The 26563-nt window shown below is 43.5% G+C and overlaps 1 protein-coding gene across 3 annotated transcripts in view; it reads right to left on the bottom strand.

Annotated features, from left to right (window-relative positions):
• Positions 1–26563, bottom strand: part of POLR1A (RNA polymerase I subunit A) — an 85167-nt gene that overhangs the window by 49102 nt on the left and 9502 nt on the right. For all 3 annotated transcript variants that reach the window (XM_039852354.1, XM_039852353.1, XM_039852352.1), the window contains exons 3-13: positions 26263–26412; positions 21928–22035; positions 20898–20983; positions 20674–20777; positions 16076–16162; positions 14791–14896; positions 14351–14513; positions 11689–11859; positions 11435–11557; positions 9125–9355; positions 3092–3346 (exon numbers count right to left, since the gene is read on the bottom strand). In XM_039852354.1, coding sequence (XP_039708288.1) covers positions 3092–3346; positions 9125–9355; positions 11435–11557; positions 11689–11859; positions 14351–14513; positions 14791–14896; positions 16076–16162; positions 20674–20777; positions 20898–20983; positions 21928–22035; positions 26263–26412 — 1584 coding nt within the window. The remainder of the gene's footprint in view (positions 1–3091; positions 3347–9124; positions 9356–11434; positions 11558–11688; positions 11860–14350; positions 14514–14790; positions 14897–16075; positions 16163–20673; positions 20778–20897; positions 20984–21927; positions 22036–26262; positions 26413–26563) is intronic.

Below are 26563 nucleotides of genomic sequence, written 5' to 3' on the forward strand. Positions count from 1 at the left end.
AAAGATTTTACACAGCAAAGAAAACCATGAACAAAATGAAAAAACAACCTATTGAATGGGAGATATATCGATAAGGAGTTAATATCTAAAATATATAAGGAACTCAAACAACTTAACATCAAAAACACAAATAATCCAATTAAAAATTTGTCAGAGGATTTGAATAGACATTTCTCCAAAGAGGACATACAGACAGCCAACAGACATATGAAAAGATGCTCAATGCTGCTAATCACAAGAGAAATGCAAATTAAAATCATAATAAGATATGATTATCCTACTTGTGAGAATGGCTATCATCAATAAATTCACAAACAAGTGTTGTCAAGGATGTGGAAAAACAGGGAACCCTTGCGCACTGTTGGTGAGACTGGAAAATGGTGTAGCAGCTATGGAAAACAATATGGAGGTTCCTCAAAAAATTAAAAATAGAACTATCACTATGACCCAGCAATTCCACTTCTGGGCATTTATTTGACAAAATCCAAAACACTAATTTAAAAAGTCATATGCACCTCTATGTTCATTGCAGCATTATTTACATTAGTCAAGATACGGAAGTAACCTAAACGTCCACTGATAGACAAATGGATCAAAAAGAAGTAGTACATACATATGATGAAATATTACTCATCCATAAAAAAGTGAAATGTTACAATTTGTGAGGGCATTGATGGACCTAGAGAGTATTATGCTAAGTGAAATAAGTCAAAGACAAATACCATATATTTTCACTTACATGTGGAATATAGAAAACAAAATAAATGAACAAAGAAAACAGAAACAAACTAGATACAAAGAACAATTTGATGATTGCCAGAAGGGCGGGGGATTGAGCACTGGGTGAAAAATGTGAAAAGGATTAAGAAATACAAACTGACAGTTATAACAGTCAAAAGGATGTAAAGTACAGCACAGAGAATATAGTCAATAATATTGTAATAACTATGTACGGTTCAGGTAGGTACTAGACTTATTGGAGTGAGTACTTCCTAAGGTATATAAATGTCTAATCACTGTGTTGTACACTGAAACTAATACAATATTATATGTCAACTGTAACTGAAAAATAAATTCAAAAAAAAGAAAATTAATTTATTGATATAAGCCTATTTACCTGTGTTCTGCCTGTCTACCGACCTAAAACTCATAGGCATGGGAGCATGTGATGAGGCGCATCTGGATTTAAATAGGTCAGGCATTTGCAGGACAGGTGTAAACATGAAGCTCCCTATACTATCTTTTTCAATCAAAATCAGGTATAGAACATTCAAGTTCACTGGTCTGAGAATTTCAGAGCGCCCCAACTCCTTACACAGCTAATGTCCAGAGGTCACTCTGCCAGCAAAATTAAACCGTCTGCAGCTCTCTGGTAGTGTTCCCTGTGGTGAAATGTGATGCTGCCTGTAGAGAGTCAGAGAGCCAGCTCAGCCCTGGCATCTACTTACTGCCCTCACCTAGCCCCAGCCTCGCCTGTCAAGGGGGCTGAGCATATGGGCTTAGGGGTCAGGTGCTAGGTTCAATCCTGACCTCATTGCTGGCTGATAAGTTACTCACTCGTGTTTCCTCATCTAAAAATTGCACCTGCCTCATAAAGCTGTTGTGAGGACTAAATAAGAGAATGTTGGCAAATTGTGTGAAGCAGTGCATAATGAAGAGGAAGTACTTAACAGGTGAGCTTTTACTGCCACTACAACTATAGCTATGACCGTTACCATTTACATGAAAAGACAAAAGCCTATTTTCAAATTAGTAAACTTATCTCATTCTAAGTATTTCATCTAATTATTAGTACATTAGTAAAAATTAGTAAAAGTATTTCTCCTAATTTCCGAGTGCCCTGAGTGGGCCCTAACTCTTGCCTACTTACAGCCCCTTCACTAATCAACAGCCGGCTAAGGTAGGCACAGAAAGTAAAGTTAAACAATTGTGTTCATTATGCACCTACTGTGGTGCATCTGGTGGGAAAAGAGGCTAGGGCACTAGCCCCTGGCCACCTGCCTGAGTCCCAGGGAGAGAGATGACTGATGGGGAAAGAGAAGTTCCCAGAAAGAGAGGGCAGTAATCAATGCTGGACATCTCTGAGCAGAATCTAGTGCTTCTCAGACTGCAAAGGTCTCTGTCTCTCCTGCAGAAGGGCTGCAGGGCCCACAGAGGGAAATGAACAAAATGCCAAGGATCTAGGAGCTCCTGGTTCCTCCTTCTCCTTCTCAGCTACATGTCTCAGGGCAAGTTACACCACTTCTTCATGTGCAGATGTGGACATTAGTAGCACCTACTCCACCCTCTGTGGGGAGGGTAAAAGGAGAAGCCTCCAAAGTGCTTCGCATCCTGTCTGGCACTGAAAAGGTACTTGGAAATGGTAGCCACATTTCCAAGTGGTACAGTAGGAAATGTATTATCATTACTACTAATTCTTTCATACTCTACCACAATCCAAGTGAATGATGTATTACTGTGAATCACTGATGCATGAGACTTACGGTTTAAAAGGCCTCCAGTCTTTGGGTGAGTGATGAGGAGTAAGGAGGGATGGGGCTCTTTCCCCGCTCTGTTGCTCCCATGAGCACATGCTCACTCCATCTCTGCCACTTAGTAGGAATGAGTCAGCTGGCCAGGCCTCTGAGGACCAGCCTCAGTGAGAGAGAGAAGGAAGGGATTCAAAGAGAAGATGCCTTCGTGGGCTGGAGGGGACCTCATCTGGGTACTTGGAGTTAAGCTGTCTCTTAAAATTCATTCAATCATAATTCAAAGGATCAAAGTCATCTGAGGATCATGGGGACCAACACAGTTGGGATGCTAATGCTTGCCATAGGCTAATAAGCTACAAATCTAAGCCTATTATGTAGCTGCTAAACTCAGCTTTTGGTGATGACTTATAATTTCTCCATTTAAGAGGCAGCAAAACAGAAACCTTTCCCTGGCTCTAAGGAACTAGAGGGTCGGAAACTCCACCTGATAGTAGCCAGGACCCTGTGTTCCACATGCCTCTGCCCTGGGCCCACTGACTCCAGGAACTGGAGAGGGCCCAGATCTGAAGAGTCGAGTTGTGCCGGCAATAACTGTGGAATGGCCCCAAAGTCAGACCTACCTTGGGAACAAGGTATTGCTGATCCGTGCAGGCCAGGACAGAGGCTTCGGCCCGGCCCAGCTCACTCTGGGGGAAGTGGGCATTCATCTCGTCTCCATCAAAGTCAGCATTGTAGGCTTTGCAGTTGGCATAGTGGAGCCGTAGGACTTTCTCTTCGGGAAGGATGCGGGCGTGATGTGCCTGGATGGAGGGTTTGTGCAGGGTGGGCTGTCGGTTCAGGAGGAGAATGTCCCCGTTCTTCACATGCCGGCACACCTAGGGCAGGGGAGAGAGCAGAAGGGTGATCAGAGGCAACTTCAGTATCATTACAACTATTCTGGGAACTCACCTCCGACTGGCCTGAGTGTGGCCTCTGTCTCATGCTTTATTCAACTAAATAAAGGGGGAATTTTCAGTCTGGAGCAAAACCCTAGAATTCTTTGAGAAATAGTCACTAAGCCTCTTTGGTACTCTGAGAAATAGCTGCTAGCCTAGCACAGCCCTGACCCGGGCTCTGGGCTCAGTGGTATAAGCAACAGACAAGGCTCCAGACCTCTGTCCAGAAACTCTGTCTACTTCAGAGATGCATGCCCTTTCCAGAGTCTTGAATTCCTCAGAAAATTAATTTGAAGAAAGAAATGGATACATCTGAAGACATCATATCTGCATGTAGCTGTAAAACCCCTGGGCTTGAAAGGACTTGGCAGACCTCTAGAATCCCCTCTGCTTACGCATGAGTATGTTATTCTAAGTATAAATTCCGCACTTTAGAAATATCTTGCCCAACCTCATATAGCAGAGCCAGGACTGGAACACAGGGTTCCTGATTCCCAGTTCAATGCCCTCTGAAAACATTTTATTACATTCAAAATATTAATGTTTAAATTGCCATAGTCTTCAGGAAAGAAATTTGACAAAGGTGTTTAGAACATTTAAAATTCATTTCCTTTTGGCATTTCAGAAGAAAAAGAGTGCCAATGCAAGACTTTATGAACATTATGTTTACGTGGCACTGTTTATAGTGGCAAAAACTGAAAATGACCTGGCCACCCTACAGAAGGAGCATAGGTGAATAAATCATGGTATATACTATGGAATATTATGCACTGATGAAAAGGGCTCTGTTAAATCTCTCCCAGTCTTAAAGTGACGGCAATAATGTATTCCAGTTAAAAAAAAATCCAGATGCCAGCTAAGGTGCTAGGATGAGGCAATTCAAAACCCAACCCAACTCTGTACGTATTTATACACACAAAGGGAAAAGGATGTATGGCTCCTCACCAAGCTGCTACTCTGGGCTCCTTAGGGCCAGGGGCGCATGTGGAAGGCGAGTAAGGCACAGATTATCCTTACATCATTATTATTACCTTTATACATCTTAGTATTGTTCATGTTACGATAAGCAGGTTATTTACTTCTGTAAAAATTTTTTAAAAGATCTTCAAGTATTTTTAAATAAAGCAAAAACTACTAAATGATATGCTCATTGTAGAAGGAAAACAAAATACAGACAAATTTAAAGAAAATAAAAACCACAAGTAATTTTACCCCTTAAAGATAAGCACCATTCACACTTTTTTTCACCAATATGCCACTGGTCATGCCCTCCCAAAAGAACACCTCCTCCCACAAAGTTGACTTTAATATTAGATCTGTTAAGCCTTTTACTGCCTTTTATCTTATATTAACTACCGGGCTTTCTAAATGATGAATAAAAATGATATTTTAAAAAGCAAATGCGTGAAAAACTGCTACCTCAACTATTCTGCAGGCCCCCTTAGCAGCCCAGGGGAATTGTGGAGACTCAGTGAGACCTCCCCCCACCCCAATTCTCCTCTAAATCCCAGCAGATAACAGGCTGAGGGAACAACAAAGTTCTCCAAGGCTACTGTCTTCTTATGTTGTCCACATTTATGAAGCTGTATCAGAAAGCTGGAGAAAGAGAGAGGCTACGGTTAATAAGATGTTCCCCACCTCCCTCCTCCCATTCCTACTAATCTAGGCTGAAAGTTTCCCCCAACTCAGTGAAGGAGGGAGCAAACCTCACAAATTCTAAAAGGCAGTTCCAAAAACACTTGATGTAGAGTCAGTCTTTTTGCGCCCCAAGGAACTCAAACCTTCCCCTCCCTGCCTCCGCTTCAGTGTTTGCAGGGAGACCTGGACTCTGAGGGTTCCCATGAGCATCTGCCCAGTGCATGTTATTGAGCCTGAGCTGACTTTCAAGGTCTTATTTCTTTAGGCTCTCAAGGGAGTAACTGCTCGACCTGTGGCCCAGGCTCAAAACCCCAGGCTGGGCCTCAGATCTAAGTCTCACAAATTCGAGACATCCTCCAGCATAAGCAAAGCCCATAGCTGGGAAGGCACGCAGGCCAGACTGGCAGGCACCCGCCAATTCAAACAGAAGCCCTGGAGCACAGGGCACTCCCCTCGCCAAACCAAACCTGAAGTCCTTCCTTTTTCATCTGTCTCTAAATAAATACTGCAGTGAAAATTAGCATGCCCCTGTGCCCGGGTCAGAGTTTTCAGGGGCAAACCCAGAGCCAAAATCGGCTTCTGGCAGACTGCAGGGCCGAGAAATGAGACTTGGCTGTCCTGCCCACTTCCTCCTCCATTTACGAGGCCCAGGGGAAGGGGCAGAGATTTCATACCTCCTGGGAGACAGGCCCTTCGGTCATCCTTTTCCCTCCTCTCTTAACCCCTCTCATCCTCACTTGGACCTGTCACTTCACCCAGCCCTTTAGCCCTGATCTATACACAATATCACTGACGAAAGTCTTTACAAATTACAAATAAATTATTATAAGTGCACACATATTTGATGCAATTTACAAGTATATATTATATATATAACATGATTGAGTTTTTGGAGAATAAAGATAATCATCCTGAGTCCTCAGGTCCTGATGTCAGAACTACTTTTCCTTGATAAAGTCCTTTCCTATCTTTGCCCCTGGGCCTCATCGTCAGGTCCAGCGTGGCCCTCATGCCTCAAAGCCTCCCATGCCTCAGCCTGGACCCATCCACTCCACAGGGGTTTCCGAGTGGTGAGCAGAACATCCTGCTCATGTCCTCATGGGAACTCAAGGGCAGACAGATGGGTGCATACACAGTGACAATACAACACAATAAGAGTTGTGAGAGGATGAGGGTGTGGTGGGAACACAGTGCGGGGACCACACACGGTTTTGAGAGGGGCAAACTATAGTCCACAGGCAAGTCACCTGTTTTTGTAAATAGAGTTATTTTGGGGAACACAGCCATGCCCATTTGCTTACCACCTGTGGCGGCTTTCACGCTACAACAGCAGGGCTGCAGGGCCCACAAAGCCTAAAATATTTACTATCTGGCCCTTTGCTGAAAAAGTTTGTGGACCTCTGTGCTGGAGGAAGGAGGGCATTGCTGAGAAAAGGACTAGCAGGAGTTAGTGGGGGAGTCCAGGAGAGGGCAAGGGGACAGCAAGCACAAGGCCTGAAGGGGAGAAAGAGCCCTGCATGGATGGGATGGCTGCAGTGTGAGGGGCGAGCTGAGAGGTGAGGCTGGAGGAGGAGGCAGGGACCGTGTATTCATGGCTAGAACTTCAGCCGGAAGACTAGCAACTGGGTCCACCTCAAACAACCTCGCTGCTGCTCAGAATGCATTTCAGTCACTTCCCATGAACTGACCAACGTGTGGCAGTGAGACCAACTGTCCCTCTATAAGCTCCCAAGCCCACTCACCTCCAACCCTATAGCCGTAACTGAGACCATGCAAAGTGGTTTTGTTGCAGCTGCCTCATCCTCACATCCCAATAATGTCAGAAACCCCCATATTCTTATATTTTTTCTTCAAATGTCCTTAGTTATAGCCTTTGCTGCCTTACAAAGGCTCTGAAACCTGGCTCCTTCTCCTTTGTTTGAATTGCTCTTCTAGATCATAGGTGATTTTCATTTGGACAAAAATAATGCGTCTTCTCGGTTTCCTCATTCATCTGAATTTCATATTTATCTCACGAATATCTAGTAAGTGCCCCTGGGAGATACAAAGATACCCAGGGGCTGGTCTTGACCCAGAGAACCCCTCGCCCACATGTGAGAGGACAGACGCAGACACCACTCTCTTCTCCCTCAGCTTCCTGAGGCCCAACTTCCCAGTTTCCCCCTTTTTCTCTACTGTACTTTGTGGTTAAAGGATTTAACACTCTAATAATTTCAAGGCTTAACTTTGTGGCCCCTTAATCAAAGTCCTGCATTTCTACCTTTTATGCAAGATGGGCCCTGAGATTCCCCACAATCACCCCTTAGAAGGGCCCAGATGCCACTCCGTCCAGGGCTCTCCCATTCTCCCATTCTGTAAACCATGGCTTCCTTCTCACCTCTCCTCTCTTCTGCAGCCCTGACCCCCAGCTATCGCCAAGTCCCCCGGCTCTCCCTCTGAAACATCCCCTGCTTTCACCCCTAGCTCCCCAGAAGCCCTCAAGCTGGCCCTCACTTGCTTCCCGATGACTACAAAGCCCCCTGCCAGCCCACCCTACACAATGCCCTCAAACTCCTTTCTTCCTGAGCATCATGTAAATAAAGTCACCGTCCTCCATTGCTATTCCCTATTGTGCCTGCCATAGCACTCAGCAGTCTCATTCCTTAATGGTGACACAGTAAACTCCAGGGTGGCAGGATCCTGTCCAAGCGCAGTACGTAGGAGGTAGTGAGCCCTCACTCAGTACCACCTGACCCCACTCTGCTCTCCATTCTCAATTTTCTCTCAAAATTTCCTATGGACACCATTTCAATGTTTGACTTCAGTTAACTGTTAAGTGAAATACACCCTGAATTCACTTACAGTTCTCACACAGCTCCTAGCAAAACACCAGGCACTTAAGGAAGGCAGGAAAACCTGTGAGCCTGAACACAAACCTTACTTAATACACTAGATAAGAACAAATTTGGTGACTTGATTTGTTCCTGCATGTGTTCCCTGCCACCAAAGCAGAAATCATGTGGCATGTTACTGCTCTGCATCAGGAGAGCTGCAAGATGGGGAGGAAGCAAGACGACAAGCTGCAGGGAAGAGCAGTGGGAACCAGTGGTCCCCATGACAAGGCCAAGAGCACTTCCTTTTCCTCTGTTTCTCCTTCAAGGTTCTTTCATGGCTGAGGAAACAGCAGAGCTTGGACTCATAGCTAAAGACCTGGTCAGCCACTGGGTCTAGATGTGTCAGAGGGCAAGGAGAGGTGAAGAAAACACAGTCAGTCACCCCCCGACTCTGGGCTGTCACCCAGAAATTAAACCCAAATTGAATCCATTTAACTCCCACTTCTGCCACAACCACCTGGTTAGGGTCATTTGCTATCCTCTGTTAGCATGAAATGGCTATTATTTGACAAGGACACAAACGATGTCACCCACCAATTTCATGCTCTCAAATGACATTGTTAACCAGTCACATACTCTTGCCCGTGGAGCCCAGATAAGGCTCAGGATCCCTTAACACAGTACTGTGGGCAAACACTAGCAATCACCCGAAATTGAAGCAGCAGATGAAACCTGTCAATTATCAGTTATCGCTGACACAATGTTTACCTCCTTTGGGTTTCTCAAAATTGAGGGAGAGCTTGTTAAAAAGCAAAGTCCTGGGCCCCATTCCCAGAGATTCTAATCTGGTATGCGGAGGGGAGGCTAAAAGGAGGGTGAATGTGTATTTCTCACAAGCTCCAGGGACACTGCTGCTGCTACTGACCTGAGGACCAGCCTCTGAGTAGCCCTGGACAAAGCAGCAAATTCTCCAGCCCCAGGATCAAAACTGAGTTATTATTAAAGAGCCTTTCTTAAGCCCTTGATGTGCCCAGCACTGTGCTGCATGGCATTAAGGCAGCCAAATGAAGCTTCGATCATGGTGTCCAGGCCCTAGCAGCCCCAGCTGGACTGCAGAGATAAAGCAAGCACCACTAAGCCCCGGAGGAACACCCACATGTGGGAGAAACTTCATTTTGGGGAGGCTCACACAGCATTCCTGCCACGACACTCACTGGAGCCAGAGCCGATAGCCAGCAGTCACTGATCGAATCTGCCCACTACTCACAATCTTTGTCCCCTGGGGCTTTGGCGTCCCCGTGGCTGGTGTCAGAAGCTGTTTGGCTACGGCCTCCCGCTGGGTCAGGTCCACGGCACTCAAGGCTGTGCGACTGCCATCCTCGTTGATGACCATGGAAGCTCCTGGGTGCACATTGGGGCCGTTGATGACTGCTTGCCTCAGTTCCTGAACGTTCCAGGGGGTAACTGGCTGAGGGTAGGTCAGCTTTGTGGCAAAAACCTGAAAACAAGGAGTGGCTATGAAAACTCAGGGTAGGCAGAAAAAGATTACACTGACTCAAAATCTGACTTTTTCTCCAAGAAGTGCAGGTGCTGTGTTAGCCAAAAAGGTCCTTCAGGGAGTAAAGCAACATCTTGCCTATCTTTTCCACAGAGCCATTTTTCCATATTTGTGGTCTTAAGGGAACAGAGATTGGGCCTTCCTTTTCCACAGAGTCTGACTGAAGAGAATGATCTGCATATTGCAGTTTACACATTAAAATTTTTTTAACTTACTCTAAAACTTCCTCATTTCCTTATATGCCAATAAATTCACGGGCCCAAAAAAGAACACAGAATGGGATGCTAGCTTGAGAGAGGTGGCAAAAGCCTGCCCTCAAGTACCACCACATCGCCTTCTACTCCAACAGACATTACTAACTGATCATGACCCCTGCCCTGAACCCACACATGGCTTCAGAATCTCTTTACTCAGCAGTTACGGCAGCCACTACAATCAAGGTGGCATCTGAGATGAAAATTCACATAACCATACCAGAGACTCTGGGGAGTCCTATGCAAAGGACCTTGTTTAACTGTCCAGTTCTCTGCTCCAACAGCACTTTGTGAGAGACCTTCTCCAACACCTCATCCTCTGCTCCTTTCCCTGTAGCCTGTTCTACTTTTGCTGACACGCTAACTACCACCTGACAGTGTTTACGTTCCTGTGTATTTGTTTATGTGTCTCCGCCATTGGATTATTAGCTTCACAGGGGATACGATAGTCTGTGTGGGTCACTGCTGAGTCTCTAGCTTATTATGCAAACTTATTTCGCCTGCTTTGCTCCCATAACACCTCTCCACAGGGCCTTAGGGGTAGGACGTGCCACACGGGACCAAGAGGACCATTTCACATGCTCTGCTCCTCATGGCCATACACTGAGTAACAACTCCCTGCCACCGTGGCCCTGAGACCTGGGCAGGTTGGAGAGGGGCTGGGTGTTAACTCCCGAGTCTCTGTCAGGGAACAAGCCATTAACAAACAAATGAACCCAGATCCAAGAAAGTACCTCTGAAAGTGGAAAGCGGAGGCAGCACTAAAGGTCTCTCCCAAAGCTAGGGACACTCTAGGCACCAGGAGGCCAAAGCCAATGGGGTAGCCCCTGCCCTCTGTCCAGAGAAAGCAACAAACAGCTCATAGACCCCTCCTCTCAGGGCCTTGGACTCAGGAATGGTGCCACCGGGCTTCACAATGCCTTTCCCTGCCACTGACCCAGCTTCCGGATGCAAAGACCTACGGTTTCCAGGAGGTGGTAGGCACAAGACTGACTGTTCTGACTCTTGTCGTCTCATTCGTTATGCCCTCGCCCAGGAAGCCCAAGTGTGCCCGAGAGATGAAGCAGTGCGTACACATGAGGCCATCAGAACAGCTGAGCTCTGCTCATTACCAGCACTCCCCTGAGAGCAGCAGAAGGGGCAAAGCATGAGGAAATGAGACTCTCCACAGAGGGAATTAAACCATCTTCATATTACTGACCTCAAGGCCCATTAAGGAACAACTGCTAATGAGCCCCACAGCTCGAGCTGGTGGGGAAGTGAAAAAAGAAGGTTGGCTCCCCAAGGAAACACTAATGGGTAGATGGGGCTAACTGCTTACCCAAGGACACACGCCTCCTCTCTGGGGCCCACTCTCTCTCTCTCCCTGGCAACCAACATTCCTGACTCCTGAAGCCAGGAGAGTACAAGGGATGGAAATCCCCCTTACCCCCAGGCTCATCTCTGTCATGCAGCCCATTTGACTAAGAAGATTTAAAGATTGGTCCAAGACAGGCAGAAGAAAGATATGTGGGCGGGGACACGGAACACCCTACAGTCAGCTCCCTGGTGGCCCCGGAAGTGGGTCTTCCTCCAGGCAGGTGTGAGAGCCGGCAAGGAGAGCAATGCCATCACACAGCCTCACATCCCCTCCAAATGACCTGTCCAGGAAGAGGGAAAAGCTGTCCCCATCCCAGTCACCACGATCTGCCACACACTTCCCTAGCTCTTTTAGACACTCCCATCTGCCGCCCAAGGGTAGTAGGTGAGGCCCCTCCATACACACCATGGGGATTCCAATCTCGTTGGTGTTGATGTACAGGTCTGGGCAGATGACCGAGCGAGCTGCATAGTCTACTCGCTTCCCCATCATGTGCTTTCGGAACAAGCCGTCCTTCTTCTCTAAGGTCTTCACAGGGAAACAAATCAACACAAAGTATTAAAAAAACTCAAATATGTTTATTATTTTCTTGTTTCAATACAAAGATGTTTATTACATAACTCTTTCGGCTATCAATGAAGATCCAACTTACTGCTCACCTGTCTAATGCCAGGGTACTTTTCCATCATTAATTTGTCCATCTCGCTATCAAATACAATATTGACGTGGCTCTGAAGGCGAATCCAAATGTTGTATAGTTTGTCTGTGAGGGACTGGCCTGGAAGCATACTCAAAAAGGATCGGTCCATAGCAACTGAAGAGTCTTTTTCCTGGCAAAACATAACCAAGAAAACAGGCATGACGGAAAAACCTCAAAAAAAGCCAGGCTTGGTTTTATTTCCCTTTTTACTCTAGTTCTGACAAATGATGAGCTCTGGAGTGTGCCTTTATGTCTTTTGAAACTGCTAGATCTCTGGTAAAAGTGCTAATAGATCCATCTTGTCAGTATGTATCAACAAAATGTCAATCAGCCCCATTACATATTTACCAGACTGTCTCTTTCTGGTAGTAAAATGAACTCGAATTTATAAGCGGTCTGCTTTCTTTTCGTTTAAACCAACACACATTTATCATTTCGGTTTCTGTGTGTCAGGAATCTGGGCACAGCTTCTCTGGCTTCTCTGCTTCCGAGTGTCTCCCAGGCTGTGATGAAGGAGCCAGCCAGTGCTGGGCTCTCAACTGAAGGTTCGCTGGGGAAAGACCCACCTCTAAGCTGACAAGGTCGTGGGCAGGATTTAGTTCCTTAAAGGCTGCCAGACTGAGAGCTAACAGTTCCTAACTGGCTTCGATTATTTGCCACATGAGCTTCTCCAACATGGTAACCTGATTCATCAAACTGCTAGCAACCGTTGCTAAAGCCCCTTAATATCTAATTTTGAAGGCAACCCAAGAAATTCTTTCTACATCCACACTTTTTATGAAGCTCTCTTATCCTGGGAGTTAACAGATTCTCATAGAGTTTCAGCTTTATTTATGGTTTTGGAAAAGCTTGATCCTTTCAAAGCACTTACAAAAATGCAGGTGGAAAATTTCTTAAAAGGAAAAAATGTTTGCCGTATGATTTTGTATGTCATCAATTAAGATGTGGGTCCCCAACTGGGATATGTCAAGTGACTGGCTGATCTCCAAGCCTCATTGGAATATTTAACCAATCCTTTTCTGTCCCTGGCTTTGCCTCCTCCTCTTCTCCAGTACCTTCCCAGAAGACAGGCCTGAGGCCTTAAGCTGCCTTAGAGCACCACCTATTGATACTATCTGGCCACCAACTGGCCCCATCTGGCAGGGTATGACACAGGAGACAGACAGATGGTCCCATGACCCCCAGCGTGGGTCAGATGAGAGAAGAAACCTGTCAGAGTGTTGGGAGCTGAAGGCGGTGTGGCGGGGTGTGGGGGGAGGGGAGGGAGAATGTCATGGAACCCACTAGTGATAAGTTAGGCTTATCCTCACCTGGGGGAATAGAGGGTCATCTTTAGTCATAGAAAGAAGAGATAGATTTTCTGCTCTGGCTGAAGGAGGCTCACAGGGAGAGATGGTCACCTTTTGATGACAGGGGCCCTGTCAACCTAACTCACTGCTATGGCATTACCTAACTCAGGGCCACCTGATTACTTATGAAATGAGTAAGACTGTCTCACTAGGCATCCTCAGTGCCTAGAACAGCACCTGGCCCATGCCAGGTGCTCCCCAATGGAATGTGGGGAGCAAGTTGGGGAAGAAATAAGAACATGTCCTATTAATCGATGGAAAGAGGGCGCTGTGGCTTTAGGTAGCAAAGACCTTCCAGAGAGAATACTGTTTATTTCTGTAGAGACTCAGTTTTTTTTTTTAATAAGACAAAGGGCTACCTTATTTTTAAGGGACAACAAAATAAAATTCTTATCTTTGATCATTTGACCTGGCCATCCAATGGCTTTCTTCCCTAAACTAGACTAGGACCTGCAGATGGCAGATTTTCTCATATTGAGGATTTTTTTAAAGCATACGTACACCAGCAAACCAGAAAACTTAAGCAAAACCAAAGACAACCCCAAAAGGAAAGGCTGGGTAACCCAGAGTGAGGACAAACAGTGCTGCCACCTGCTGATGGGCCTGGGTCATAGCAGGACTGTCCCAGCAGCTAGAAGGGAGCCTGAAAGCCCTTCCTATTTGCATCCAGAGAGCATCTCAGAGCTGGGAAGGACCTTAGTGATCTCAGCAACCCTTCTGAGCATCTGATTCATCTTTATAACCCAGGCGCTCGAGGAATGTTTGCTGAAATGGGAAACATAAATTCAGCCCCACCATTTACTGAGGAGGAAGCTGAGGCCTCAAACATAACAGTCCTATTCTGGGAAACTCCTAGACTCCATAACCCTGCCTTCCTGACCCCAATGTTGGAGATCTTAATAAGCCCCAAACGAAGCTGGGTGACTCAAGATCAAGTACTATAACCCAAGGGAAGCAAACTCTTCCTTCTAGAGCTGCCAAGGGCAGGTGGCCCAGAACAGCCTAAGTGTAAAATCTCACCACAAACCATACCCATGTTATAGTAGAGATGGGTCCACGAAATTAAAGCAACTCAACCAAAGTCACTGGGGCAGAACCCAGACCTTTCCATGCTTCCCTCCTGACATTACCTATGTTTTCCCCAACCGACAGTCCACACACAGCTGTACACAATCCCAACCAGCGTCTCCAGATACCCAGTGTCCGTGCCCACTACAGGGAGTTAGAACTAAGTGTGTATGCTTATGACATCAGCTCCAAGGCAGCCCTGACCTCATCTTTGGCAGGTGCTGCCACCTCACATGGCAGCTCCTGTTCTTGAGCCATCAAAGCCAGAAGCTTTCGGATCAGAACCATGTCCTTCATGACAGCCTGCAAGTTCACCGTCTGGCCATTGGTAAACATCTGGTCCCCCAGGCGATTGACAGGGCGATATCTGCAGGGGGACACATGGAACCAGTGAATGTTTAGCGTGGGGGGTCATGTTCTTCAGCCTCTCACCCACCCACTATAAGCAATTCACACCCCACCACACTCGAGACAACCAACATTCCTACTGCGTTGAGGAAAATACTTCCACACCTGCAACCTGGAAGCAAAAGTGCTGCTCTATTTCTCGGTGCCCTTCACCCTTCCATCCTCTCCGAGCGGTCATCATTCGATTACTCAATACATCTTTTATGGGTGAAATAAAGTCAATTAAAGGGCATTACCTTGAGGGAGGCACCACTAAGAAATCCAGAAAGAACATACTGGGGCTGAAACTGGACTCCATGCCAACATCTTCCAGTCCCGAAAAAAGGAAATTCAGAAAGAATCCTGTGTTTGAAACGAAACAAAAAGATCATTTAAATCTATTAGGGCACAGATGGCTGAAACATTTTATTAGGTAAAGGGAAAAAAGTAAACGAGAATATAGGACGATATGTAATAAAATCACTTTTGATATAAATGAGCAAAAAATAGCCTCTGGGTATTGACAGCCTACACACAGATTAAAGGACGGTTTAGGGATGAGTACCACAGGGACGACAGTGCTTAGCCCGGGGACTGAGATGGGCAGACGAGGGGAACAAAAACCTTCACTTGTTGCTTATTTTCCTCCTGGACTATCAGACTTACACACACACACACACACAAATTATTTTGGTATTTATAAAAAATATATTTGAAATATGGAAAGAAAAAAATCAAACTAAAAAAAGCCTTCTTAAAAATAAAACAAAAACCTTTTACAATGCTACCAAGAAGGGATCTTCTGTGGATTCAAAGGTATTATTTTAAGTATCTGATGACCACAAACAAAACACACACACACACACACACACTACAGAGAAAGAATAAAATGTGTTAGCGCCTGCCACAGGAACGATCACACTACATTGAGTGCCCTTTTTCTCCTTGACATCACTCATCCCTTTAGCAATATTTTCATTTTTTAAGTGCTTATCCTTACACATGGTCACTTCCAGTGTTCTCAAATACAATCTCAGAGGGTGGGTGACGTGAAGGCTTGAAGATAACTGCATAGTTTTGTTATACACTCAAAAGGAAATGGAAGATTTTCCTTTTCGTAGGGAATTAAAATATATAAAAATACCAATAAGAAAAGACTTATTTAATGAGTTCATTTTTTGAGTCATAGAATGAATTCCCATAGAAACTTTTAAAAATAAAAACCTTTTATTTACGGGCATTGAAAATAAGGTGTATTACACTGAACCTTCTAGAAATATGTCAAACTGTATTAAGCAGCTGTCATTTAATGACCAAGCTCAGTTACAACAATCATCAAATTCACAGTTCAAGGTACAAGACCATCTCTATAACGTATCAGTGAAGGCTGAAGCCTGCTCCGAACCTATGAATTAATTTTAGCAGAGATCTATAATAATTACAACTTTGAAAAAATAAAAATACGGCACGATAAATGAATCCGGGAAGTTAAGTTAAAGCAAGGAGAAGATAACGGGCTATTTCTTTAGGCTGGTACAGCACCTTCATTCTTCCAGAGGGCACTAAGATGGTCTCGTGCGCTGGTGGGTGTTAGGTAGCCTCGTTTTCCCATCTGAGCTTCCTCAATTCCTAGAGCCGAGGAGGGGAATCAAAGCATAATACAATTACAGGTACTCCTTTATAATAGGATTTAGCAATTCTTTCTCCCCACCCTGCCAAGCCTGCAATTTAACCACAAAAATCAAACTCTAGGACAGCATATTCTCAGCTCTATTTTGCCCCCATAATCTAATATCTAAAATAATGAAAACAATATAACTATGTATAAAATCAACAGAGCAAAAGAAAAAAATCATCCACCATTCTATTACATTATATCACTTTTACACATTCTTTTCCAGTCCTTCGGTTTCAAGTGTTTTAGATAGTTGTCATTTTAACTGTGGATCTACTTTGTATACGACTTTGCTCATTTAGTGTCTTCTTATGAGCATTTCCTCATGTTACCACATAGCTTTTGCCTGACCATCATTTTTAATGGCTGCATAATATTCTGCTGAAGAGGATGTTTTCCTAAGTGGTTTAACCATACCCTTATAGTTGGACATGTAAGTTGATTCAGGTTTTTACTGTTATAAGTAACATTATAATAAATAACTTTATGCACATGGCTTTTTTGCCAGAAATGTTCACAGAAAGAGAATTATAGATGAGTATGAGTGTTTTTATGGGTAAATGTATATTTAATTTCTTCTTACATATATCATGCTGAGGTGTGAGGAGCAGATTGATTTTGGTTTCTCAGATCAAGCAAGATCTCTCCGGGATACTCTCAGTTATACCCAGGCTAACTCAGAATATCAGATCTGGGGCTGCCACTCAGGTCGGGCTCCAGGCACTCAGATGGTTAACAAAGATATAAGTAATGTGATCCTCTGAGTTCAAAACTATCAACTTCAGTGGGTGGCTCCATAGTGTAACAGTTAGCGCATTTGCTTTACACGCAGAAAGTCCTGGGTTCACGCCCCAGGTGGAGCCATGGACCATACCCTGGGTGCGCCAGGCCCCAGGTGTGTGCTGCGAGCTTGTGGGGGGAGACTCCCTGCTTTCAGAGATCCAGTTCTTAAAAAAAGGGAGACAGCAACATCCATAGGTCAGGGGTAGAAGTGGAGGGTGGGGGGGAATTAAAGAAGGGGGAAAAAAAAGCAAAAAACAAACAAACAAACAAACAAAAAAACTATCAACTTCAGGACTACATTCACAAATATTAAATATTGCTCAGTTTTCCCTTTTTATATACTTATCAGGGCAAGAACACCGTCGTGTCTATGTTCACAGCACCAGACACAGTATCTAGTACACGGTATCAGATAAAAAGTCACTGCCTTGAATATGAATGTTCAAAATATCTTAAGATAATCTATACTTAAAAACCTCACTCTTTTGCCTTTTTCCATAGTTTTAAAATCCAGCTTTATTCCACCTCTAATTCTCCAATTAGTTTCTTTACCATCTGCGGAGATTGTTATCACAAGTTCTTAGAGAAATCTGTAACTTAGATAACAATTAATAGATATGCCATAATTTAGTTAATTATTCTCTTATAAACAGGCATTTAAGTCATTTCCAATTTTCAACTATTTAAACAATACTGTGGGTATGTCTAATTCTTAGGATAAAGTCATGGAAGCAGAATTGCTAGGTCAAGGAATCTACACATTTAACAACTGGATTCTTAATAACGCAAAACTTTTCAACCAGTTAATGCAATTGAAGGAAATGTGACTATACAATGAAAAGAGGCTCTGACCATTAGGGATAATCACAGTATTGTATGTTCAGTGGGAAAAAAAGACCCCATTAACCTAAAGAACAATTTTGTGGGCATTTCTGGAAACAACTATCTGAACTTCCTTTTGTACCGAATAGGCTTGAAGGGCTGAGGAAGATCAGCTGAATCTGGTGGTGCTCTCCAGCTCCCGTCTCAGAGCTGTCAGTAAATGAAGTGCCTCCACCACGGTTTAACCTCCATGAAGGCAGACTGGGGTTGTTCAATCACAAGATCTGAGTCAGAAGTGACCTGCAGGAAGCTACCGCCTCGCGTGGGCCGCACCCCTAACAAGTCACTTTCACAGTCTACAAAAAATGAAATCCGCCTAGATGGGAGTTCAGAACATCCCTAAAGTGTGTTTCATTCAGCTCTAAGAGCTGTCATGAGAAAAAGGGGGTCGGGAGGTCAAATAACTTGGAGAAGACTGGATCACACTTGGCGGAGTGTCTTGGCTATAAGAATTCTCATTTAAAAATGTTAGTGTGCACTATGGGGCTCAAAGAGCACTCTGGAGCATTTGTAGAATTTCACGAGCTATGGCTCTCCTCGTGGGATGAGTTGTTAGTGGAGACCACAGAGGCACAGTCACTGCTTGGCTCCCTTTGGTACCAGGAATGTGGCCAGACCCTTGTTCAGAATGCTCACCTACCTCCACATCACCTGCTCCCTAGAGTTACTGACCTGTGACTCTTGCAGCCTCCTCTGAGAATGGAGGCCACATGGTCAGGCCTCTACCTTGGCACTGTGCTCAGCCACAAGTGTGTTCTTAGCACATGGCTGAATGCCCAAAAAGTAAACGTTTGTTAAATACTAAAAACCCAATCCTAGAGCCATAGAAGACTATTGTTGACTTGATTCTAATGCACGGACGTTTGGCTGGCATTATCATATTCCCAGAGCTGCAGTGAGCGATTACTTCAAAGAATGGATTTGACAAAGGCATTGAAAGATTACTTAACTGCTAAATATTAGCCTCAAAGAAACAGTTATCTTCTAGAAATCTGTGAACATTTTCTAAGGCATCGTAAGGGATAGAGCAACAGTTCCCAACCTCAAAAATCATTTTAAGGACTATTTACAGGTAAGTGCAGGAAAATCCACCCTGTGGTCAACTGCAAACTGTTAAAATTAAATAGGCTTTTAAGTGCAGTGTGGTATCCTGGATTAGATTCTGGAACATTAAAAGTATGTTACTGGAAAAACTGGAAATACTCAAACGCAATTTGTAATTCCATTAATAGTGTACCAATGTTAATTTCTTAGTTTTGACAAATGTACCATGGTGATCTAAAATGTTACATTAGGGCAAAATGAGTAAAGAGTATACAGGAAACTTATTTGATTTTATTAACCAATGTCACCTCAACAATTTTAATTAAAAAAATATATATGTAGATGGGAATTCTCTGTGCTACCTTTGCAATCCTTCCATAAGTCTGAAACTAGTCTAAAATAAAAGGCTTTTTCAAAAGTAATAAACAAGTTTGTTAGTGCTGTGGTCTGAATGTTTGTGTCTCCCATGTTTCATGTGTTGAAATCCTAACCTCCAAGCTGACAGTGTTGGGAGGGTGGGGCCTCTGGGAGATGGTTAGGTCATCAGGCTAGAACTCTCTTGCCCCTTTCTGTGAGGTAATAGGGAGAAGTCAGCTATCAATGAGGAAATGGGCCCTCACCAGACACTGAATTTGCCAGCACCCCAATCTTAGATTTCTCAGCCTCTGGAACTGTGACAAATAAATGTATGTTATTTATAAGCCACCCCAGTCTACAGTATTTTTGCAAAAGCAGCCCAAACAGACTAAGACAGTTATTTACTCCACGCCTTGCTAAGAGTCCTCAGTATAAAAGACAGACTATGCATCTCGAGGAGAATTTACTTTTCTGCCTCTTTCACCTTCTCAAGCTCTGGCATAAAGTTGAGTGACAATACGCTATGGATTTTCACTCATGAAATTTCCTAAACTTTGGGCAAGAGGTTTCGTTATTGCTACTAAATAGAGTTAGAAACTGAGGCTCCAAAAAGTGACCTTCTCTAATAAGGCTAGTTAACTGCTAGACCCACTCAGAATAAGTAGCAGAGTGAGGTGTCAATCACAGGTCATGCTTTTCCCATCCTGGCACATTGACTATTCAATAAAAATGAATAGTTTACATCTACAGAGCACATACTACATAGCAGGTACTGGTCTTAGTACTTCAAATGGAACACCTTATTTAATCTTCACCACTTAAAAAAAAAAAAATTAAACAAACTGACTACTACAAAAACAAAAAATCAGGAGTACTAAGCCAGTCTGTCATTTTTTTTCCTCAAGTATCCCAAGGGTAGAACAGAGCTGAGGAAGACACTCTACCCTAGGAATTTAGTGGACAACCAGGAGCAGCCTGCAGGAGGTGCTGATGTTCTTTGATCATAGTTCTTTCAAATTCACCTACATTTTACTTCAAAATAAATCCACACTGGTTTGACAAGAAAATGGTTCTAAATATTTGCCAAGCATATTACTTACCTTTTTCTTTCAAAATCTTTCAGAAAACAACCACCTGAAGCAAAAGTCACCTTGTTCAGCCCACAGGGCACTATCTCATAATGCAGCCCAGCTCATTAGCTGTGAGAGGCCAGGGCTGGACACCCTCACCAGAATCCCCTCCAGTCCTAAAAGGCCTGGACACAGATCTGCTGCTGGCCCACCACAAGCACGCGACTGAGAAACAGGGCACAGAGGACCAAGTATTCCCAAAGTTTGAGAAATCTGATGACCATGCATGCATGGGAAACATGGCTGAGGGCCTCCCAGCGCCTGCTTACCTAGGGGCTCTGTGTCCTTCTGGCCAGCCTTCTTGTGCACCATGGCTGGATACGTGATTGTCAGTTTGCTGTTGTGCTCCTTTCGGACAACTGACCGCCCAGTCCTAGACATGAGGACAGTTGTGATTGAGAAGAGAAAAACCCAATAGGACATTAACAGCTATGAGTGACTGGCCAGAGGCTTTCACCTCAGTAAAGGGAAAGACAAGAGCCCCAATACTCACTTGCAGTGGGGACATCGCTTAGCAGTCATATGTGCCTTCCAGAAGTAAGTAATGAGATTGCTCTTGCTCTCACAGACATTTTTCACCTGTTAAAAAACGGCAAAGAACCTCAGAATGCCATTTGAAGAGAATCCGGAAGGTATTCATTTAGTGGTTTTCACCTTTTTTTGAAAAATCAGAGGAAGTCACCCCCTTTCTCAACAAAATGTCCCACAAACCCTAATGTAGCCAGGCTCTGCCAACTACTAAGAAACTTCTTAAGTTTCCTCATTCATAATATGGGAAGAAGAATAGTAACCACCTTACCAAGATATTACTAAGATAAAGAGATTATGAATGCAGTAGGGGGACTTGGAACAAAGTAAGTACTCGATAAATGCTAGTTACTCTTACTTTACTTTACAACCAACCTCTCTAGATGCAGTGGGAGTTCCCTCCCTGCTGCCTCCCCCAGATGTACCTCAAGGTTCTGAGAATGGTGCATCCACAGTTAAGCTACATGAGTGGTTTCGGGCCTGGCTGCAAATGAAACCCACTTGGGAGCTTTTGTAACTTCCACTTGGGCCAACCCTAGACCATTTAAATTGGAACCCCTGGTGTAAAACTTGGGCACAGGGGGAATCAGATTTCAAATTAGTCCTGTAGGTTGATTCTCTACACCACTGATTCACTGAACAAGTTAACACTTACAGAGGTGCTATAGGGGTATAGGGAGGCAGCGGTGGTTTATACTGTTAAAGAGAAAGGAGAAGAAGACATGGACCTTATTCTCAAAGTGAAACTGTAAGCCAGAACCTTGCTGGACACTACCTAATTTCATCCAATCTTCTCATCGGTCCTGTGGGCAGGCTTCGAAGATGAGAAAATGGTGTCTCAGGGACAGTTATGCAACTTGCAAGGTCACAGGCCTCATAAGAGGCAGAGGCAGGATTCAAACCCTACCAGGTCAACTTTGGGAAGCCAAAAGTATGCATGAATGACAGTGCTAAAAACCGAGTTTTCTGAGAAAAAGAGAGCCAGGATAACTCACATGTGCACCCTGGGATCCCAGGAGGTTGTTCTGTACAATTTTGGTTGTATATCGTTCTAACTCTTCCTGAATTTCAAAGGCAGTAGGGTCAGAGTTTTCTTCCAGAAACTGAAAAACAAAGCAGAAAAACCATATTATCAAAGTAAAGCAAGCAAAGGATTAGCAGCACCACGGGCCAGCCTCGCTAAAGGGGCAGAATTTAGTTTGAGGGGAGAGAAAGAAATCTCATGGCTGCGATGCTGCATTCTCAAAGCAGTGAAGCTGTTAACCTAAAACTGAAAAGAATCAAGGAATTTTGAACTTTTCATTTTGGAAGCCTCAAATGATGAAGGGGACAGAAATCAGAGCCTAGAGCAAGTACAATGATAGGAATTTAACAGGATGCTTTCCCTCCCAGAACGACACCACAAGCCCTCGAATAGAACACCTGCATTCCAGTCACCCAGCAGTCCCACAAGTCATCACCTTTGACCCTGGACTGCGATGGTCCCAGGCACCAAGCACATGACATAAGCAATAAGAAGCCTCTTTGAAGGAAGGCAGCAGTGCCCCAGGCCTCGAATTATTCTTACAAAGAATTTTTTACATACAATGATAAACCGTCAAAAATAAGCACACGAGGTCAGAGGAGAGTTTCTGGGGACATAGACAATATCTTGACATTGAAGGTGAGTACATGGGTGACAGTTACTTTTGTAACTATTTGTTAGATTGTTATGTATGATTAATGCATTTCTGTGGGTGTATTTTACAAAAAAAATTTCTTAAGGTAGGTATCACGAATAATTTTATGCCAATAATTTTGAAATTTTAAATGAAATGGAAAAATCCCTAGAAAAATATAACTTACTCTGAGTAAAGGTTTAAGAAAATCAATCTCTCTCTCTCTCTCTCTCTCTCTCTCTCTCTCTCTCTCTCTCTCTCTCTCTCTCAATCTCTGTCTGTCTCTTTTGGACAAGTTTGATTTTGGGTTAACTTTTTAGTTCCATTCCCTGGAAATCTGATGGTGGAAATATCAATTGTGTTATTAGGCAGCACTGCTGATGGTAAAAGTGACCTCTACTGGCTAGACTGCATCTGAACTTGGAAGACTACGAATAAACCACAACGACCTAGTGGGAAACCACACTCTGGGCTTCGCTGGTGCTAAAGAGGCATGTCCTTGAGGGTCTCCCGGAGCTGGGGCCACAGAAGTGTCACAAAAGAAACTGACTCCTATTCAGGGCATAGGCCTCTATTAGTGTGGCTCTCATGTCCACTGGTATACTCCATTCTTTTGCTCTTGAATAGTCAGTCAGCCACTTGGAGAGTCAAAGACTAGCCCCTGGCCAGCTATGAGGACACCCACTAAAGGGAAAGTATCTGGCAGCACCCTGCTGGTGTACTGTCTCCCATCTTACCTGGACACTTTAAGAGCACTTAGAGAAAGAGAACTCCCTAACTCATTTCACGAGGCCAACATAATTTAGATAACAAAATTCAAAAGAACAATATGGGAAAGGAAATTTATAAACCAATGTCACTCATGATCACAGGTGCAAAAATCCTAAGCAAAATCTTAGGAAATCAAATCCAACAACATATCAAAAAGTTAAATTATCAAGAACAAGGAATCCCAGGAATCTAAGGTTAGTTTAACATGAGAAAAGGAACTGAGTAAAGCACCAAGTGATCTGGTTAGAAGAGAAAAGCTACCTGAAACTTTCAGTAAGTTCAGAAAAAATGTTTGTAAAATTCAACATTCAGCTATCTTAGCAAAATAGGAGTAGAAAAGTTTCCTTCATCTGATAAAAAGGCTCTATAAAAGTTCGGCAAATGTTATACTTACTGGTGATATGCTGAACTGTTTCCCTGTTGTTATTCTTTTTTTGATATAATTTATTTTTATATTGACACACTCTCAAATTCACAGAAAAGTTGCAAGTACATATAACAAACCTTTTTTCCTTGAACCATTTGAGAGTAAGTTGTTGACCTAATGTCCCATCATGCCCAGATACTTTAGTGAACATTTTCTACAAACAAGAACATTTTCTAATATGATACAATAATCAAAAACCATAAATTAACTCTAATAAATTACTACTACCTAATCCTCAGATACCATTTAAGTTTTGCCAATTCTCCAATAATGTCCTTTATAGCAAAAGTACCCAGTTCAGAGTCAGCTGTCTCTTTAGTCTCCTTAGTCAAACTTTGAAGACATTAATACTTTGAAGATTAAAGGAGAGTTAAATTTGGGTATGTCTGATGTCTCCTTGTGATCAGATTCAGCTCCTGCCTCTTTGGCAGGAAAATCCAGAAGTGATGCTCAATTTATTGCATTAGGTGATGTTCGCTTTGCCACTTGAGTAAGGAGGTAACTGCCAGACTGCCATCATGAAGTTATTCTTTCCCTCCTCTTTGTAATTGATAAAGATTATGTGTGGGGGGGTAGTACTTTGAAATGTATAAGTAACCTAATATTTAAATTTTCAGTTCATTTATTTATAGCAGTATGAACGCATGGAATTCATGGGTTTCTACTTTATTCAATGGGTTATATAATAGTTTACTATCGTCATTCATTTTGATGCTCAAACTGTCTTAGATTTGGCCAGTGTGAGCCCTCTAAGCCAGCTACTGTGTCCTTCTGACATATCCCCATCATTCTTTGAGTACCTCCCTGCTCTCTGGCACAATATTCCAGGTTCATCTTGTACTTTCTGCATCAGCCGTAGAATTAGCCACTTATCCAAAGAGCCTTTTTTGTGGTGAATGGTATTTAGACGCCAAGACATAGGCACTAGGTGTGTTCATTGCTACCACTGCTCCAAGACCCTCTCAGGGACAGAACTAGGGAATATATGTGTGCACACACACATCCCTTTCACACTTACACTTTTAATTCCATTCTAACACTACAGGATTAATTCTGGGTCTTCTCTCATTCACGTATTTGTAACTTCCTCCTCTGATAGTGTGAAACCTGGCTGGCATTATCCTTACTATCTGTTCTTATTTGATCAATTCCCCTCCCTGTATGTAACCATTCTCCCATCACTGCCTCTATCCACCCCCCCACCCCACCCCCCGTGCACGGCCCTCTCTCACCCGACTTGGGTTCTCATTCCACTGCAGGCCACCCTCTTCGGGACCCTTTCCTCACCCTGTTTGGGCTCTCATATCCCACACTGGGCTATCCAGCATGGGTACCTTCATACCTGACCTGGACACCTAAATCCCATGCTGAGCCTTTATCCCAAATGAATATTCTCCTCACCCTATTTGAGTTCTGACATTCCACACTGGGCTGCCTGCACATGCACACGCTCTCTCTCCTTGAATGCTTTTCTCATTTTGTTGGAACTCTTTCAACCCACACCAGGCCACATCTCCATGTTGAATCCTATCTGCTCGGCCCATTAAGTGTCTGAAGAGTCTTTAAGACTGAGTTATTCAGGAAAGAGCAGAGGAAAGATGAAAGGTTTCCTTTTCTGAGGAGAAACGAAGAGGAGGATGCATGCTACTCCTTCAACCTCTAGCCACCAAAATTAGGTAAGTAAAAGAAACAAGACATATAAAGATTGGAAAGAAATAAAACTGCTATTATTCATCAGTGATGATTCGGTTGAAAATCTAAGAGAATGTACAGATAAAGTATTAGAATTGATGAGATGCTTTTGCTTGGTTGTTTCATACAAAAATTAATATACAAAAATTTGTAATATTTTGATCTACAAACAGAAAATGAATTTTAAACATTTATAATAACACCGAAAAATCTGAAGCAATTATTAACAAAGAAGTAAAAAGCTCTACAATAGAGAGATCTGGTGGTGATCACCATCTTATCCAAATAATCAAAGTAAACACTATCAACAGAACAATGTGACAGCACCTGCTTCCCGAAATGATGCAATACAAAGTATCTTGAATCATGTAGGTTGTATTCTTACCAAAATGTGAATCTAATGAGGAAATAATGAGACAAATTCAGGATGTGAGAAATTCTACGAGACAACCGGACTTGAGTATTCAAAAAAAAGTCAGTATCATGGAAAAGAATTTTCTATGTTAAAATGCCCGACACATTAATCAATGCATGAACCTTGAGTGCATCCTGGTGGGGGAGGGGAAGCTCACCAATGGTTAAAATGATTTTTCTATATAGTTTTCATGAACTTTTCTTAAATTATCCTATGGCTTCATGTTTTCACATATAGCTATTGATATCTAGCTACAAGACATAAAGATCAAACATGCTGGTGGCCATTCCTAGGGACCACACACAAATAGCTCTTATTCCCACCATTTCTGCTTGCCTGATTTCCATGACAGCCACTACCCACCTACCCTGTTCAGAATTCTCTCCAGCTCGTATACTGCTTGAAGCGCTCCAACTTCCAGAACTCGCAGCTGGCAGAGTAGGAGGTGAATCACAGCCCGGGGGCAAGTCAGCATGTGGCAGTTTAAACAGGAGCCCCGGAGCAACAGGTAGAGCTTCTGAAGAAGGAATAGAAAGCAGGGTATTAGAAAGAGATGTAGTAGCCAGGGTGATTTTCAATATACTTACCATTTTTGTTTTTATGTAGTCAGTTTACTCCCTTAAGAATTCCACTATAGGAGGGGGGGAAGGGGAGGGGGAAAAATAAAT

This window comes from Pteropus medius, unplaced genomic scaffold (genome assembly GCF_902729225.1).
Source record: "Pteropus medius unplaced genomic scaffold, Ma_sr-lr_union100, whole genome shotgun sequence".
Taxonomy (NCBI): domain Eukaryota; kingdom Metazoa; phylum Chordata; class Mammalia; order Chiroptera; family Pteropodidae; genus Pteropus; species Pteropus medius.